This window comes from Acromyrmex echinatior, chromosome 19, assembly GCF_024713525.1.
Source record: "Acromyrmex echinatior isolate Ae372 chromosome 19, ASM2471352v2, whole genome shotgun sequence".
Lineage (NCBI taxonomy): Eukaryota > Metazoa > Arthropoda > Insecta > Hymenoptera > Formicidae > Acromyrmex > Acromyrmex echinatior.
Window position 1 is genome coordinate 3,706,813 of NC_141870.1, and position 16,734 is coordinate 3,723,546.

The 16,734-nt window shown below is 39.8% G+C and overlaps 2 protein-coding genes across 5 annotated transcripts in view; both read left to right on the plus strand.

Moving 5' to 3' along the window:
• Nucleotides 1–16,734, plus strand: part of LOC105147845 (Dual-specificity tyrosine phosphorylation-regulated kinase 2) — a 176,901-nt gene that overhangs the window by 81,637 nt on the left and 78,530 nt on the right. The window lies entirely within an intron of this gene.
• LOC147906646 (uncharacterized) lies at nt 393–14,258 on the plus strand. 3 transcript variants are annotated; one of them, XM_087415922.1, is made up of 2 exons: nt 393–1,302; nt 13,268–14,258. In XM_087415922.1, exon 2 carries the CDS (start codon nt 13,812–13,814, stop codon nt 14,118–14,120), a length of 309 nt encoding a protein of 102 aa, XP_087272048.1. In that variant the 5' UTR covers nt 393–1,302; nt 13,268–13,811; the 3' UTR covers nt 14,121–14,258. The 3 variants fall into 3 exon arrangements, with proteins under 3 accessions (XP_087272048.1, XP_087272047.1, XP_087272049.1); XM_087415921.1 differs by having other exon boundaries at nt 393–1,269; XM_087415923.1 differs by having other exon boundaries at nt 393–1,269; nt 13,400–14,258.

The following is a 16,734-nucleotide window of genomic DNA, read 5'->3' on the forward strand; positions in this document are numbered from 1 at the left end:
CAGGTGAGGTTCTTGAAAAGAAACGGGACGATCATACGAGGCCGACATCGACTTCTCTCGCGGCGAGGACGGCGTGAGTCGGGTCACGAACACCAGGGAAAACACAGGGGAGAGGAACAAAAAAAAAAGAATGGTGGGCGCGGATGTAGGCGGTAGGACAGACGAGGAGGGTGCGGGTAAAGAACACACGATAGGGGGAGAGGGGGGGGGAGGAGGCTAGTGTGTGTATCCATCGCGTCGAGGGTGGAGAAGGACCTGCGCGCAAATTTCCCGCGTTTCGCCCAACTCATATTGATCCCACCCCAGCGAGAACTCCCTCGTTCTAGCGGGAGGTGGAAGGCACGGGGTACAGGGAGGAGGCCCGGCAAGGGTGGTATAACGCCGGACCGGGTGTGCGAGTGAGTGAGTGAGTGATCGAGTGAGCGAGCGAGCGGGAGACGGAGGGAGGGTGAGTCGCAGAATCGCGGGCGCTTCGAGGGTGGTCCAGCGTGCGCTGGAGTCGTCGTGCTCTCCGATCGGGATTCGCAAACGTGCGCTTCGCCGTCGCTGTCGCTGTCGCTGTCGTCGTCGTCGCCGTCGCCGTCGCCGTCGCCGTCGTCATTATTGTCGTGTGTGTCGTGTTGCGCTCTCGTCGCTATCTTTACGAGAGAGCCAGTCTGTTTTTCCGCTATTTACCGTGGGGTGTACAGCTCGTCTAGTGTTCTCGAAACGTGTTTGCACGCGCGTGTGGTGGAAAGAAGTTTCGGGGAATTAGGGAAAGTCGAGCGAGTAGAAGTGTGCGAGTGTTTGGATCGGTCGACGACACCGTTGTTTCGATCTCGCGCGGTGGGCCGGTTGTTGAAGCAGCATCGGCTGTAGTTGTGTAGTTAATGAGATTTTACCTTTACTTTCCATTAAATCTCTAAAGTTATTAAATAGAGAAAAAGGGACTGGAGTACCATTGAGCAATTTTCATATACCAAGACTGACCCTTGACTTTGCTGCCTCGATTTACGATCGGCATCGCGACACGACCTCGCGAGAAGCCATTACCGGCGGGAAAGCGCGAGTGCGAAACCATTTACCAGACTCCTTCGTGCGCTTCTTTTTTTCTTCTTTCCCATTGTGTCCGTTTTACTACTACTTTATCGTCGAAGACGAGGCTGACGGGAGAAAGTACATAACGCGCGAATCGGATCGGTAATCGAGTTCGCCGAGTCAGTTCTCGCACCGAGTGGTACCCGTTTTAGTTTTTAGTGCAAATCACGTGCCGATGAAGCTTCTTAAAACGTGAGGAGGAATTATTTTGGTCAAACAATAAAAGTATATTACCGTAATAATTAAAAATTGACAAGTTTGAGAATTGATCACGTGTGTATGCAAGTCCGTATTTATAGGAATTCACGTACAATGCCGCATTTATTTGACTACACATCAGTTTGATTAAATTGTCCAAGAGGCATGTGCCGCTTTGTACTCTAATAGCATGCATCTCTTGAATGACCTAGTAGCTGCAAATTAGTTCTGGAAACTGTAGGTTCCCATTATTGAGAAATGACATAATATGGCAATGAGATTTGAATGACTCGTAATTCGACTCGTCACTCCATGTGTCATAATTATAATCATTGAATTATTCTCAATTAATGAAATAATAGATGTAACTATGATAGATTAACACTGCTCGCTTGTTCAAATTTACCATACGATCATTATCGTTTGGATTAATATGATCCAAAAGTTTTGAAAGATAAAATTTCGACAGAAAAAAGATCTTACATTCATTAAATGCCAGAGAAAAAAGTATTTAAACAAAATATTAATAAGAAAATAAATTACATTTTGGATCAAATAGATAGAACGAATCAGCATGAATAAATAATTGTTTTCTGTTGTAGTCGCGTCATCGATAGTTTTCCTGTCTCGGAAATATTTTTCCGGAAATATATGCACGCGATTCTGCATACATCGGCTCGATTGCACGTGCGATCGCGTGTGGGAGACTTGCGTGGTCGACAATCCGCGACGATCTACTAACGATTTATAAAGTCTATAGCGATCATGTCGCAACCGTGATCAACGGTTCGTAACAATCTTCGTGGCCTCGTTTGACGGCCAGAAAAAATCAATGCGAGCACATTTGAATATATTTAGTTAAAATATATACTAATTTATTAAATTCTTTTTATTCTGATTTAATGCAAGAGAGTAAATTAATCTTCAAAAGATAAGGAAAGAATAGAGAGAATAACTGCACTACATATTCTTCGAGAAAATTGTCACAAACAGAAAATACCGAAATTTTGAATGCGATACGAATAGAGATTACTATCTGTTGGATTTAATGAGCCATAATACGATATAATACTCCGAATAGCGCTCTTCATTTTATAAAATGTACTCCGCCAACCGCATAAAGCCTTTCATCAATGCGTTATAATCGTCGTATTTACTACTGCCTACTAAATTGTTCGTGCAAGATCCGCATTTTTATCGTCGCACATGGCTGAGAGCGAAAATTTATAAAGCACTCTAATGTAAATCCTATTTTAACAATTAAACCAATTAAGCACCTATCGTGCGCTTAATTCCGCATGTAATTACAGACGGATTACGGGCGTTTAATTAAAATTGCCTCGGATACAAATCTGTCGATGTCACAGATTAAACTTTGCCATAATCTATAAACACACAACACACACACACATACATTTGAAAAATACATATTGATATAAAATAATATAAAATAGAGGAGCGGAATTCTACGAGTATTTCTCAACGATTTAATCGACTTTCAACATCGTAAATAGATTAAGTATCAAGAGTGTATCTCACTTAATATATTATCTATACAATGGCATATTATACGTTCTATAATTTTATATTATGAATAATTTAGATAGATTCGAACAACGAATTGAAATAATGCAGAAATATGCAATTTGATGAATTTTTGGCAAACAGTAATTTCTCTCGTCGGTATTTTCCGGAATCATTCCCCAAATACCAGAACGAAATGGAACATTCTCGTAGAATCGACATGGGACACATTTCGTCTGGCGAGACGTCGGGGTTTCGCCCTCGACGAGATCGATCGATCGCTCACGTCGTCGGCATCTCGCTCTCGCAACAACTTAATACCCAGAATCTTGTTCCACATCCATAGGTCCAGGTTCAAGCTTGCTCGTAAATACATTCGAGAAGTACGTAAAAGTCCAGGAGCTCGGTCATAACGTCTGCGATAGAGAAAGCCCAGGTGGCGAATGCGAATATATACGAATGCTTGGGAGTGACTCAAACGGAACCATTACGAGAAAGAAAACGTGATCCGTAAATGCAGAATTGTTTTATCTGTTTAGACTCTGTAGACATGCACATATAGCATATATCAGGAATCGAGTACTGTGAACACGAGAATTTTTTTAATGTGAAAAATGATATTCTTTATTGTCTTCTCCATTTTAATATGTACGATATCTGATTCCTCAAAGACAAGAATTTAAATAAAACTTCTGTAGATGTCAATACGCTGAAAAAAAATTTGTTCAACTAACTAAACACATTTAGTTGTTTGCAGATTTAATTAATTCAACAAATTTTATTTAATCGAATTCAACCGTAGTCTGCTTAATAAACTGCAGACTACGGTTAAATTTGATTAAATAAAATTTGTCTAATTAACCAAATTTGCAAACAATTAAATGTGTTCAGTTGAATAAATTTTTTTTTTTAGTGTAGGGAAAGGAATATGTGTAGCAGAGTCTTAAACATTTCTTTGACTAATGAAAGTTCCAAAAGGACAATTAAAGTATTAACCCTTGTCTTGCGTAAAGTGAATCATCTGTGTTCACATTATTTGAACAGACGTTTTAGATCACACTCGTAGTGTAGCTTCATAAGTTAGCTATTTAAATATCCGTAAGAAAATTAGTAGAAGAATATTATGCGATTAAAATTTGCAACAAATGGTTACCGTACAATAAAGTTTCGAGTATTCTCTGTTGTGTCACGTTCGAGAAAAAAATGGTAAAAAGTTTTATTTTAATTCTATTTAATGAAAACAATAATTCAGAATAGGGAGATAAAAATTTCGAAATAATATCTAATGAATATGAAACTTTTATAAATGTAAGAAATCCTTTTTATGCTGAAATTACAGGTAAATTTAATATTGTTGAAATCGCGTTTCTCGATTGGCTGATTTTATTGTCGTCCATTATAGTATATGTGATTCGGTGAATTTTAGTATGGCTCCGACCACGCAAAAGAGAGAGATCGGAGAACGATTTACGAATACATCGATCGAGAACAGTGCACATGCATGTCGAATACACCGCCGTGATAAATCATTAACCGGGCGTGTTTATTGGCCATGCTCGAGCAAATCCCGGCTGGTGGTTGATTTATTGTTCAGCACCGATGCTGATCGGTCGGCGATCGATCGGTCGTGACTCGCGAATCGGGCGCAACAGGCGGGTCCGAGCGCCCGATACGGAAGCTCAAAGGAACGGAATTAGGTGCGAGATCGGCGTAGGCGTGAATTGGTTTCATGGGAAGAGGCGAGATAGAGCACGATAGAAAGGATCGGCGTGTAAAATAGACGAATATCACCCACGTTGCGTCGTCAAAAGCAAGGAATTAACCACTTTAACATTTCAAATATTTTTACTTTGTAAGTTGCAAAGTATAACTCGAGTTACGGAGCTTACGGAATAAAATCTCTAGGGAATGGCTATTCGTTGTCAGAGAGATGTTTCTCTTCATGCCGAGACCTTGACAGCGTAGGTGTAAAGAGAAAAGAGAATAAAGAGGAAAAAATTGTTTGCCAGGAATATGCATTACGTGCGGCGGCGACATCAATTCCTCATCCGGTTCCATTTCCCGAGAATCGGAGATCCACAGGTTACGCGATGTAAATCAGGTTGATTCGCCGTTCGGTATTGAAACTCTACAGCGCGAAGTAAACTACCGCGATCGTAGGCTATCTCTATTCTTGACACGTGTATGCGATAAAGTGCACGCGATGTTCTTCTTCTTGCTTGATATTATATCGAATATAGAATTGTTTGAGCTAGAACGCCTTTTGCGTCAGTGTTCTATATTTATATGCGTTATAATTATTTACTTCCCACGTATTACAAGTATGAGTTTTAATTAGATTTTTATTTTATATAGATTTATTATAAGTATGAGTTTTAATTAGAATTTTATTTTTTATTATTTTAAATTACAGTACAGAGACAAGATCGTTTAATCTCGTTATACATATGGATAGTTTACAAATAGTCCTCGGAATTTGTGAAAAATACAGCCCTAGAGTTTCCATCGAGCGGCATTTGCGCGCAATTCGTTGGGCTTTTATATGAGATCTGCCATAATCCCTTTACGTGTCGCAAATGGATATAGTTTGTCTTCACCGTTTTGACATCTTATCGTTCTTCTTTTGCACATTATACTTTACGAGTAGCGAGCAGCTCTCAAGTGTTTATTTGCCTTGCTATATTAATTAATAAAAAGGGAGAGAGAGAGAGAAAGAGCGGACGAGTCTACGCAACTGGGGTCCAAGTTTTCTGGTTGGAATAGTCTATCTCACAACTATCGTGGAATACGTCGTAAAAGATCGAGAAATACTTCCGCGGAGAGCCATTTCGGCCGTTGAATCGCAAACTGAACTATCTCGAAAATCGATAAATCCTCTCGCGCAATCGGGATGCGGCAGTTATCGCAAGTGAATGTCCGCCGGCGGTTGTGAAACTCACGCTTGGATATAAACTATGGTGTGTTTACAGCATCGCCAACTTCCTCCGAACGTTTATCGGAGCTTTAGAAAAATGACACGCGGAAATACGTCTTTCTCTGACGCGGACATATATGTATTTCCTAAATAGTATTATAGAATTATATTCTACTACATTACATTGATCGATAAAATCTCACTTTTCTTATACTTAATCTCGTATTAAATTTGTCTGATAGGATGTTTCTTATAATATTTTTCGCATTTGTTTTAAATCTATTTGCCAAATCTATTTATAAAGTCAGGGTTTTTAAGTATAAATAACATGCATTTAAAGATTCCTCTACCTATTTAGATATCTATATTTCTTCTGCTTAGATTTAAATAAATGATTTATATTAGGTGTTGGAATTAATTCGTAGCGTTTTTTAATGAAAGAATGTTATTTATTTCACATGAGCATTAAAAAATACATTAATGAAAGTACTTCCCATCACTTGTAAAACGCTACGAATTAATTCCAACACCTAATAACTAAATTTAATATAATTTTTTTTAATTATAAAAAGCTTCAAATAAAAATAAATATTATTTTAATTTAAAAATTTCTACAACGAATTGTTGTTCAAAATGTGTGCATTTTTAAAAGACGATATGTTGATTACAAAAAATTGGAGCGTGTAGGATAAATATTTTAATCTCATTTTCAGAATTAACATAAAAAATACATATGAATCAATCAAAATTACTCATTTAACAAAATTATTATTGATCAGTGTTAGCGGCATAGTAAAGGTATTGCATGTTCGTTATTACACGTGTCATGATTTTATCTGATAACTATTGCTATCTTCAACTTAATCTAACATCATTTTGCCGTATTATCATTGCATTAACAATATCTATCAACATCTAAGTGCTGAATTTCTGTTTCTATCGAGCACGCGATATATTCAATAAAAATCAATTTAGATTATAAATTTTCTCAATCATTACGAATGTGACCCGTAAATCGAAGACTCAATTGAATTCCGCGTGGACGCGGTTTATGATTTTTCCACCATTTCAATTTCATGTAATACCTAACGCATTTTCTTCATCCGATTTCACTAATTTTTTTCCATTCGAACTCCTTGAGTAGTTGCCACTTGTTAGAAACCACTCGTCGTACCTTATCAATGTTATCGACATTTGAATTGCGTCCACGCTTTCCTTCACACGAAAAGAACGATTTTGCTGAAGTGTCTAAAAATTTAGCTTGATACAGATCCGAAAATAATTTTGTTAGACCATCAAAATTTTGTAGGTAGGACACTCAAACTGATTATTAGAATATTAAAAAATTTTGAGTGTCCTATCTAAAAATTTTGGCCTAAAAAATTATTTTTAAATTTGTATCTAAATTTTGAAACATTTCAACAAAACCGTGCAAGATTTAAAGAAACGATCCGATAGTTGATTTTTTTTTTAAATAAATATCTATCTTTATGTTCTTTTATTTGTGAACGTTTTAGATGAATCTTACTTATTGTCTTCTTAAATGATAATAAATTGAATATTAAAATTAATTTTTAATGAAATTTTGCTGTTTAACCTTTACAGAACAGAAAAGCCACTTAAAAGCCACTGGCGCTGTCATATTTTAAAGCAAGAAATACAACGAAATAATGAATTACAATAAATCTTATTTAGAAAAAGCTCTATTTTAATGAGAGACCTCTGTTCTATAAAGATTAAATTTTAATGAAATTTTAATAACATTTTGCAATACCACAGCTATTTCGAATTATACGTGAAATAATAAATGGATTGTTCTTTGGCGCGCGTCACGGTCACAAGAAGTAGAAGAAATCTGAAATGGGTCATGCCCTTCAGCGAGAATAAACGTGGTGTCGAAAGGGTTGTTAGGTGCGCCGAAGGTTGCCGGTATACGCCATCTAAAACGGCTCGCTACGGGGATAAAAGTACAAAGAATCGCAGTAGTTTATAGATAGTCTGGACGGATAAGAGAGAAACGGTACAATCCCCGCAGAGTTCGTTATTGCTCGATTATCGCTGTTACCGGACTAATCTTGCTGCGGCAGCAACCCCGCAGCAGCAGCAGCAGCAGCAGCAGCAACGGCTTTTGCACTTAGCACTTACGTGGCGACCGGTATTATGTGGCAATAACGAGCGACCCCCATCATGTAACCCCACTTAAGTGCCAAGTCGCAGCCGCGCCGGGAAAAGAAAAGGGTACAAGGAGAAAAGGAGGTGAAAAAAATGAAAAAAAAAAAAGAAAAACTGCTGCGACCTCCACTCATCGTTACCAAGCATCCACGTATAACGGGCGGTTAACTCCTGCCCTCCCCCTTCCTTCTGTACTCGTGTTTAACCGTGAACACCGCGGGGCTAATAGAAAGTACACCCTACCATCGCTTCCTGCTCACATCCCCTTTTATTAATATCGATGTTTCGTGCGATGCCGACGTTAATCGCGTAATCGAGCTCCGCTTCGGTTCGAGCATACATATATATATATATATATATATATATATATATATATATATATATACCGGTGGCTGAGGTTCTTGGCTCTCTACTATCACACGAGTTCGATCACGCGTAGCTTTTAAGGACTTCCTCGATGGAGGACAGGGATGGAATCGTGTCTCACTCGATATTGCAATTTCATGAAATCACGGTGGGTCGTGAATAGAGCACCAATTGCCTCGACTCGTTTTCTCGAGCTATACGAAGAATTAATTAAAAATTTATGGCGAATTTCTTCTACGTATATGCAGAGAAGTCTAATGCAAAATTACTCGGGCGTTGCAAACTTTGTATTTTCATCACGATTTATATTTTCTTAAAGCTTCGCACGCGTAGTATTTCAGCTGTTGCACAACGTGAGAGCGGCTGCAGCGTGGCATAGCGTAAAACGTCCTGGGAAACGTATTAAGGATACGGCAGCAAGGAGACGTCGCATAACTTCGAATTATCACTGTACATAATTGCTCGAGCGAGCAAGCAACTTAGCGGTACACCAGTCCCGAGATATGACGGGGCTGCATCGCGGCATACCATCTTAAATAGCCTGGCACTTTATAGATGTCCGTTAATAAACTTCATTATGCTGTTGCGCTTAATTGATTAATGAGAAATTATGAGACGGTCCTGTATACAGGAAACGAGGGTACGGCGGGCGTTCCCCAGGGGATAGGTCGGTCTAGTGGGGCTTGAAAAACGAATGAAACCGCGTTAATTAAATCCACAATGTAATCTCGCTTCCATGGCACCGCCTTTTATTTTCTCCGTTCCATTTTTTACTCATGCCGTATAAACGCATGACTGTTTTTGAGCACGAAATCGCGCGTCATGAAAATGTGCGACCACAGCTCGGATTGCGTTCATAATTTTTATCTGATTGTTATGCAGAAATTGTTATGCAAAATTCCGAAGGGAGCAATTAGACTTTTAATGTCGTCCGCGTTTTTAACTCGTCATCGAATACACGACAACGCGCGCGAGCGGTCGTAAATTAATCTTCTTTAGATTATTTTCTAATGGAGAGGATCATATCCTTGCAATGAGTCTTCACATTCCCCGGAGATTAACGGCAACGTGAGATCGAATCCCGGCGGTATCGGCGAACAGTTTTCCCGCCATTAAGTGCAAACTCTCCCGCTACGACTTTACCATGATCTAATCGATACTCTGGGAGTAACTTCCGGTATTTTTGCGCGAATGCATGCGTACCCGCATACTTGCAGCCTCCACGCCCTTTAATTATCTGTAGCTTGACGCCGAGTAGTTACAGGATAGTAACGGATAGTAACGTTGTCATTATGACTGCGGAGAGCGAACGAGGCTACCGTGCCTCTTTCTTCTCTTTCTCTTTACCATCTTCTTCTCTTCTTTTTTTTCTTCCTCTTCCTCTTCTTATTGTGACCCTCACACTTCTTCACCTCTCACGACGTTATAGAGGTCGTGGTGTTTTAAACGCTGCGAGAGAGAGTCATTGTCCAGCGCCCGGTTCAAGATCCGTTCTGCGAAACGCACGATGCCCAGTCATCGCTTCTTGGCGATCAAGTTCTCACGATTGTACACTGTCAAAGCATTTCGAATATACAATAAATAGAAAATGAAAGCTCTAAATGATCAATCGGAATCTTTAGTGCTTAAATAATTCGGTGTGAATTTATACATCGTATCCAATCTTGCAAACTACACGTCGAAATTAATTTTTAACGCAATAATATTGATGCATTATTTAAATTATTTAAATTAAAAATCTAGCGTAACTGTTTAGAGTCTTTATTTCCTAATTGTTGTGTATTACGATCTTAAAAGATACTTTGTATAATGTTGTTTCGAATATATTTTCTGTGATGCAAATATTCACGTCGCAAACTCTCTTGGTTTGGAAAGTTTCTTCCGATGAGATTCGAGTAGTAGATAACTCTATCGTGCAACCTCACCTAGACCCATTACTTTATCAGCAGCAATAAAACCGTCACCTCACTCAGATCCTAGCTGCAAAGTGGTATTAAGTACCAGCTTTAAGTAATCTTGGCGAGACCCAACAAGAAGCTTGTTCGTACGACTCTTGAGTTCTTTGTTTGCGACTGGATGCTGCAGAATTGCCACGATTTTATGAGCCGGTCGACGATACCGGTCAGTCGGCCGTTTCTCGCAGTACCTATCGTAACTACTAAGTACACTGTAATATGTCGCCCGTCACCATATAGAAGCTATGGCGGATGCAAAGTACTGTCGTTGAAACAATGACGACAGGTAGGCGCGTCACGAACCAAGACGCTGATCTTTCTCATCGAAGACCCGCAGTTCGTGGGCGTCATGGCGTCCTAATAGCTTTTAATGCCTCGCCAACGTGATTTAGGTGTGCACCGCTGGCCCCCGATTTTGCACAAAGGATCTCGACAGTGCACTGACCGTCCTTTCGAGAGGCGAGACTCGGGCTGGCTTGGCGGCAGCGCCCTTGAAATTCCTCCCGCGAATACCTGCGGCTGCAACTTTCGGTCGCGCGCGAGCATAAAGTAAGATAAAGCTCTGCAAAATGGGCGTAACTTTTTTTCTCTTCCGCCGAGCGACAATCGCCACCGCGCCGTCAATTTTACGCGGCGTGCATTTGTAATTCTCTCCGCAGATCGCGGCTTAGATTTGTGTGAATTTTTTAAGGATTTACAAAATGTTTTAACGCACGAATGCGACCAAGCGGATTTTTTTCTTCCTTTTGTTTCTCTTTGGATTTTTAACCGATCGAATCGTCATCCCTCCATTTCACTCGTCAGCCAGAACCAGTTCTGGCCACGAAACTGTCAGGTCAAATCGCGTTTGAAAAGGGGTTTCATCTCTCTACTAATCTCAACTATATTTTTTATGATTCATTTTTCAGTTTATTTTCAGTGTAGTTTACCTTCAAATTAGAGATAAAATCAAACAGATAATCAAAACTCAAATAGAAGGTAAAATAAAAAATTATAAAAATATATATTTTCTAAAATATATTTTTTAAAACAACATACTTTTGTCGTGCGAATTTTCAATGACCGAGAATGGGTCGTTTGACCTTTCCTCTTTGGATTTTCAAACGCGTAAGCTCCACAATTGCCGCATCTCGCTGTATATCTTTGATACCGTACACCTCGTGTGGTCCTCTCTCGAGCGACATATAGATGATCCACCCACTGATACGCGCGAGTCTCTCAGAGTCTCGGGTTACAGACGACTCTTTCCCAAAAGGAGCAACGGCACACGGATACACGGACGTCCACCTCTTAGACTGCTGTATGCAAATTTTCTTGCCTCCTAGCCGAGCATCGCCAGACATCAGGATATGAATCACGCTGCGATGAGAGGCCGCTGCCTCATAACAGGAAATCCGTCCCCGTGCGCGAATCTGCAGATTCAAACAAAGCATGCATTCCCCTTTATCCCGCCCTTTAGCTTTTTTATCGATCGGCTGCGTCCCACGTGCGCGAAGAAAGCCTTCAGGCTTTCGAAATGTGAGAATTATAATATCGGTTGTGAGAGAATTTCAATTAATAATTTCAATAATGTAAAAGAAAAGAGCATCTCTCTCTCTCTTTCTCTTTCCCTCTCTTTCCATCTCTTTTTCTTCTTTCCCTCGTTCTCCCGTACGATCTATATATATCATTAATATTTTTGATAACTGAAATTCAATCTCAAGAAGCAATTTGAAACTTCGATCTCAGGAAGCAATCTCAAGTTTGATATATAAAGAAACATATCTATATTCAAACGGGTTTATAAAACGAAAATAATACAGAGATAACAATAAACGAAACGGACAGGTTTATATTTTCCCGTCTCGACAGTGACACTTTGTGCAGCACTGACGTCATTCTTTCGAGATGACCAAATCGAATACCGAGGAGTAAACTCGCATTTTACTTTCATGTACCAATCCAAGAACTCGCCTGCGAGATATTTCCATCGGAAAGATTAGCGCGCGAGTAGATCAACGTATATATATAGTCTTACAAAGATACGGACTATACATGTAGATGATATATCCGAGCTTCTGAATTTCTTTAAAGGAAAATCTTTGAATATGAAAAGTGCAGTTGTGGATTAATATTCTTATCTTTTTTGTATCGGTGAGCTTACAGACTTCTTAAAGAAGTCTGGATACGATGAGATTTTTAGCAAGAGAGAAGGACGTACATTTCTTTCTCTTTCTATCATTTTCTTACTTTTGTCTTTCTCTGGTCTTATTCTGTAATTTTTAACGAGTAATTTTTAACAGATCGTTGCGCAGGTTTTATACATAATAAAAAAATTGCGCAACAGTAACGATTCTCACTGTCGTTACAGAATAGTGATCTAAATTTCCTTTTCTCTCTCTCTCTCTCTCTCTCTCTCTCTCTCTCTCTCTCGGAAGTTGCTGAAACATGATAGACCAATCAAAACTGGCTGTTTCATGTTTAAACTCTTATTAGAAGGTCTCTGAGTGAGCTCAGCCATCAGATTGTCTCCTAAATCTACCTGTGAAATAGCAGTATTTAGAGTATATCTAATGGTGTATTAGCCGCAAATTTGCATTTGTGGTATCTTTGCGGTGATTAGCAGATGGCACAATAAAACAAGCAGTAGCTGGCAGTAGACGCGACAGACTGAACCGTCGTTTATCAGCATATAACGAAGACGGTCACGCGACCTCGTGATTCGCGGATAATGACCGTGACAGAGGCCGCATAGTTGCCCCTGTCAATATATAACGATTCCATTTCCCAAGCAGAAAACTGTTATTTCCTTTGCACGTTCCCATGTTCCGCAAGAAAAAAATCGCAAGTGTAATCAGGTCGATATTACGCGATAATTAGTAACACGTAAGGACCAACATACATGCGTGATCGATACACAATCGAGTCGATCGCGAAAACTTTGCTTTTTTTTTGTAAGATGTTCTTAAAACTGATTATCTCTCTGCGCATGTGTTTCAAAAATATCAAATCACTAACATACAAACAATAAGATTTTTAGTGATTTGATATTTTTTTATTAATAAATCTTCTAAAATTTCAGAAGTACTTTACTTTAGAAATTTTTCAAAATATTTTCTGATTCTAATACATTTATAATTTTGGAGACAATTCTAAAATGTGCAGATAATTCATGAGAATTGCAAAAGAACTTTAATAAATTGTTATTACATAGTCCGAAATATCTTTGAGTGCACATCAAGACGCGATCAGCGGCCTTCTTTATCGCACGAAGACGACGAACATTCGTATGTGATGGTTCGATGTGATACGACGCTGAAGAATCTCGATAAATCAAAATTATTCACGACGTCCTCGAGTGAAACTCTGTGGAAGGAGGTCTGACTCGTCGAAGATTTCGATGGCGAGATAAAAATATCTTCAATCAATTTACATTGGACCAATTACTCCATCAGATGGAGCTTTCAGTTTGTCCTGCGAAACCCGGAGAAATCGTGGAAATGTCACCTTAGAGAGTGAACTTGTTACTAAGACTTCTTTTGGAACGATCGATAAGACCGAGTAATAACGAGGTAACTTTAATTCGGTGAGATTGCTAAAAGAGAGCGTTGTATATTCTTGCGAAAATGGACGCTCTAGAATTACAAGCCGCCTTGGTGAAGCTCGATCCGGCCACCACGGTGACGCCGATCGGCACCACTGTGAAGCTGGTGCCTCATCATCGCGTTGCGTTCACCGTAAATATTGACGATGAGGGTGATATGACTTTGGAAGATCCAACACGGAACGACAACGAAAAGTCGCCTGCCGAGACGGCGACGTCGGTGTCGAGAAAGACGCCGGGGAATTGTGCGGCTGGCCTGACGACGGGTCATCATCAGGGCGGCGGCCAGCAGATGAGTGTCTCCAAGTGCGGCATTGTCGAGGTCAGGTGACGCCAGCCACCTTGCTACGGCGTCAACATGATTTACCACACTTATCCTCCGCACCGAGGCAGCAAGCATCATGCCAAGCATCACACCAAGGAGAAGAGACACCATCATCATCACACTATGCACCATCAGCATCACAGAGCTCACGTGGTAAGTCGTCGCTTTAGGTGTGTATTGTCGTGGACAAAGAGACGATGACGATGACGTTGACGTCATGAATGTCTGTGTGTATATGCGTGCGCCAAGAGATAGAGAGATTTCTTATTGTTCGTACTTGCGAGGTCGTTTGATTGTTTCGGAACGCTGAATTCGAGAATCCTATTAATTATGATACGAATAAAGAAAATTGTTTCGCTACGTTTCATTAAAAAAAAATTTATTGTATTAATAGATATAGATAGGATTTTCATATTAATAGAATGAAAAATGATGAAGCGCGGTACGTCGCGAAAGAATGGAATTTCTACGTCGCAGTCCTTTAATAAAGAATTTTATTCTTCCCGCAACAATTTTTCGCGCTGCAAAAAACGCCACAAAAGCATTTCGTGCTCTCTACGAAATTCGGAACTCGTCCGAAGGCTTTTATAGAGTTCAATAAGAGATGGAAGCGTGTCGCAGTACCTCGTATTTCCGTGGGTCCCTCGAGAAGCTTAACTCGCCGCAGGCACTTCTATAATGTATTTCGTTCAACCGCATTCTGGTTACAAAACATGAACGTATCTGAAAAGATATTACACTCTGTATTCCCGTGATACAAAGAATAAATAATATCTTGCAGCGCGAATGATGGCGATATGAAGAAATCACGTATCCAATGAAGGGATTAAATTCATTTATTGTTCCGAAATAATTTCAAAATGTAATTTTCGATTTCTTTAGTTATTCAATCTGAAATCCGCTCGTGCAATCCGGAATAATATGATATTTACTATAGAAAGTTTTATTGCCACAATTCACCTGCTTTGTGGTTGCTCGAAAACGCTGAGTCTACAATTTAATTAAAATTGATGCTTCACGCATGTCGAGAGATTGCAAATTAAATTTGTATACTCGTATTTCAGGCGAAATTAAAATCGGGATTAAAACCGACTAAACTGTGTATTAAAATTAATGTTTAAGTAGACGTTCACGTAGTTATATTAATATATTAATGTAGAAATATTACTGCTACTCGCTTTCATAGTAGGGTTACCGCGAAATGGGTATTTTACATCTGACTATCGCATCGTCCGTTCGTGCTGTATCGGACACTCTTTATCCATTGAACATACCCATTGTGTGTTCTATGCTCGTGCAGCGAGCCGTGCGTTTCCTTTATGAATTTTTCTCGCGCAACGGTTCCTCACAGTGACGAATGTGTATCACCGAGTCAGCGGACAATGCGACACGCTCTGGCTGGCGTTCTATTCCTCTGGCTTCGCACAGCTCCGTATCCGCAATACGTGAGGACGGGCGCGTTCCGTGACGGAACACATACGATATATATACCGAGCATCTCTCCAACGTAAGGTGCCGTTCGCGCTAGCCACTTTATTTTCCTAGCGGTAGTTTTGCGGGGAGATAATTAACGAGCTCGCAAGAGCAATCGACCGCGCGTTAACTTGGTCTCTCGTACGCCTACGAGCGGTAGATTAGCATGTTAATTTTTTAACTGGTCTTTTCAACCTGTGCTTACGTTATACGCGAGCAACGTATTTTCTGAGGCCCGTGAGCCGGAAAAAGGACATGCATACGAAATGAGAGAAATTGCATTCGTAATAGGGGAAGAGAGAAAGAGAGAGAGGGAGAGAAAGGAACGTCAATTTTGTTTTTATTTTGTAAACAATTGCATAAATTGCGCGTAAATTTAACAGAGTTTTTCTTCCAAACGTGTCTGTATTCACGTTTGTGCAATAAGTTAAAAAAATTGCTTTAATTATAGATTTGTTCGTTCCGCTTGAATTCCCCAAAAATTTTTGCATTTAAAACGAGATAAATATATATTCGGGCGTTGGAGACAGAAAGCGGACATTTTAAATACAAAAAGTGTAAGCAACACGAACATGAAAAGTGCAGTTTTGCTGAAATGCCAAAAAATTTAACTAGATACAAATCTGAAAATAATTGTACTGGACCATCAAAAATAATTATATGTGGGATGTTTAAGCTGGTTGCTAGAATGTCAAAACTTTTTGCAGGATTCTTCTCATCATTAAGCATTCTATTATACATAATTATTTTAATCGTCCAAGATTATTTTCAAATCTGTATGCCGCTAAATTTTTAGAGATACTCGAGCAAATCTGTTTTTCCGGGAACAGATCTTGTACTCCAAGTGCTGCTGGATGATTTGCGTTCGTGACGAAGTACGAAGGATCCATATAATTGTACCTTCGTGAAGGGAGTCGATCAGGGTGAGAAGTCGAGAGTGAATTTATGCCTCGCGCGAATACGCATGTCCGCGTGTGGACGTACACACGCGTTTCGAATGCGTGTGCGTGTACACACCTTGGCGAACGTGCGTGTATCTACTCGCAGCTGCACTTAAGCGGGACATAATAGGCCTATCGCGAGCCACTTGTCTACTTCAGACCATTGCCCGCAGCCGTGGCGGCCAAACGTTAATAAACGCGTTTGA

What these genes read in the sequence shown, in the direction of transcription:
- LOC147906646 (XM_087415922.1), top strand. Translation starts at nt 13,812, where the DNA reads ATGGACGCTCTAGAATTACAAGCCGCCTTGGTGAAGCTCGATCCGGCC.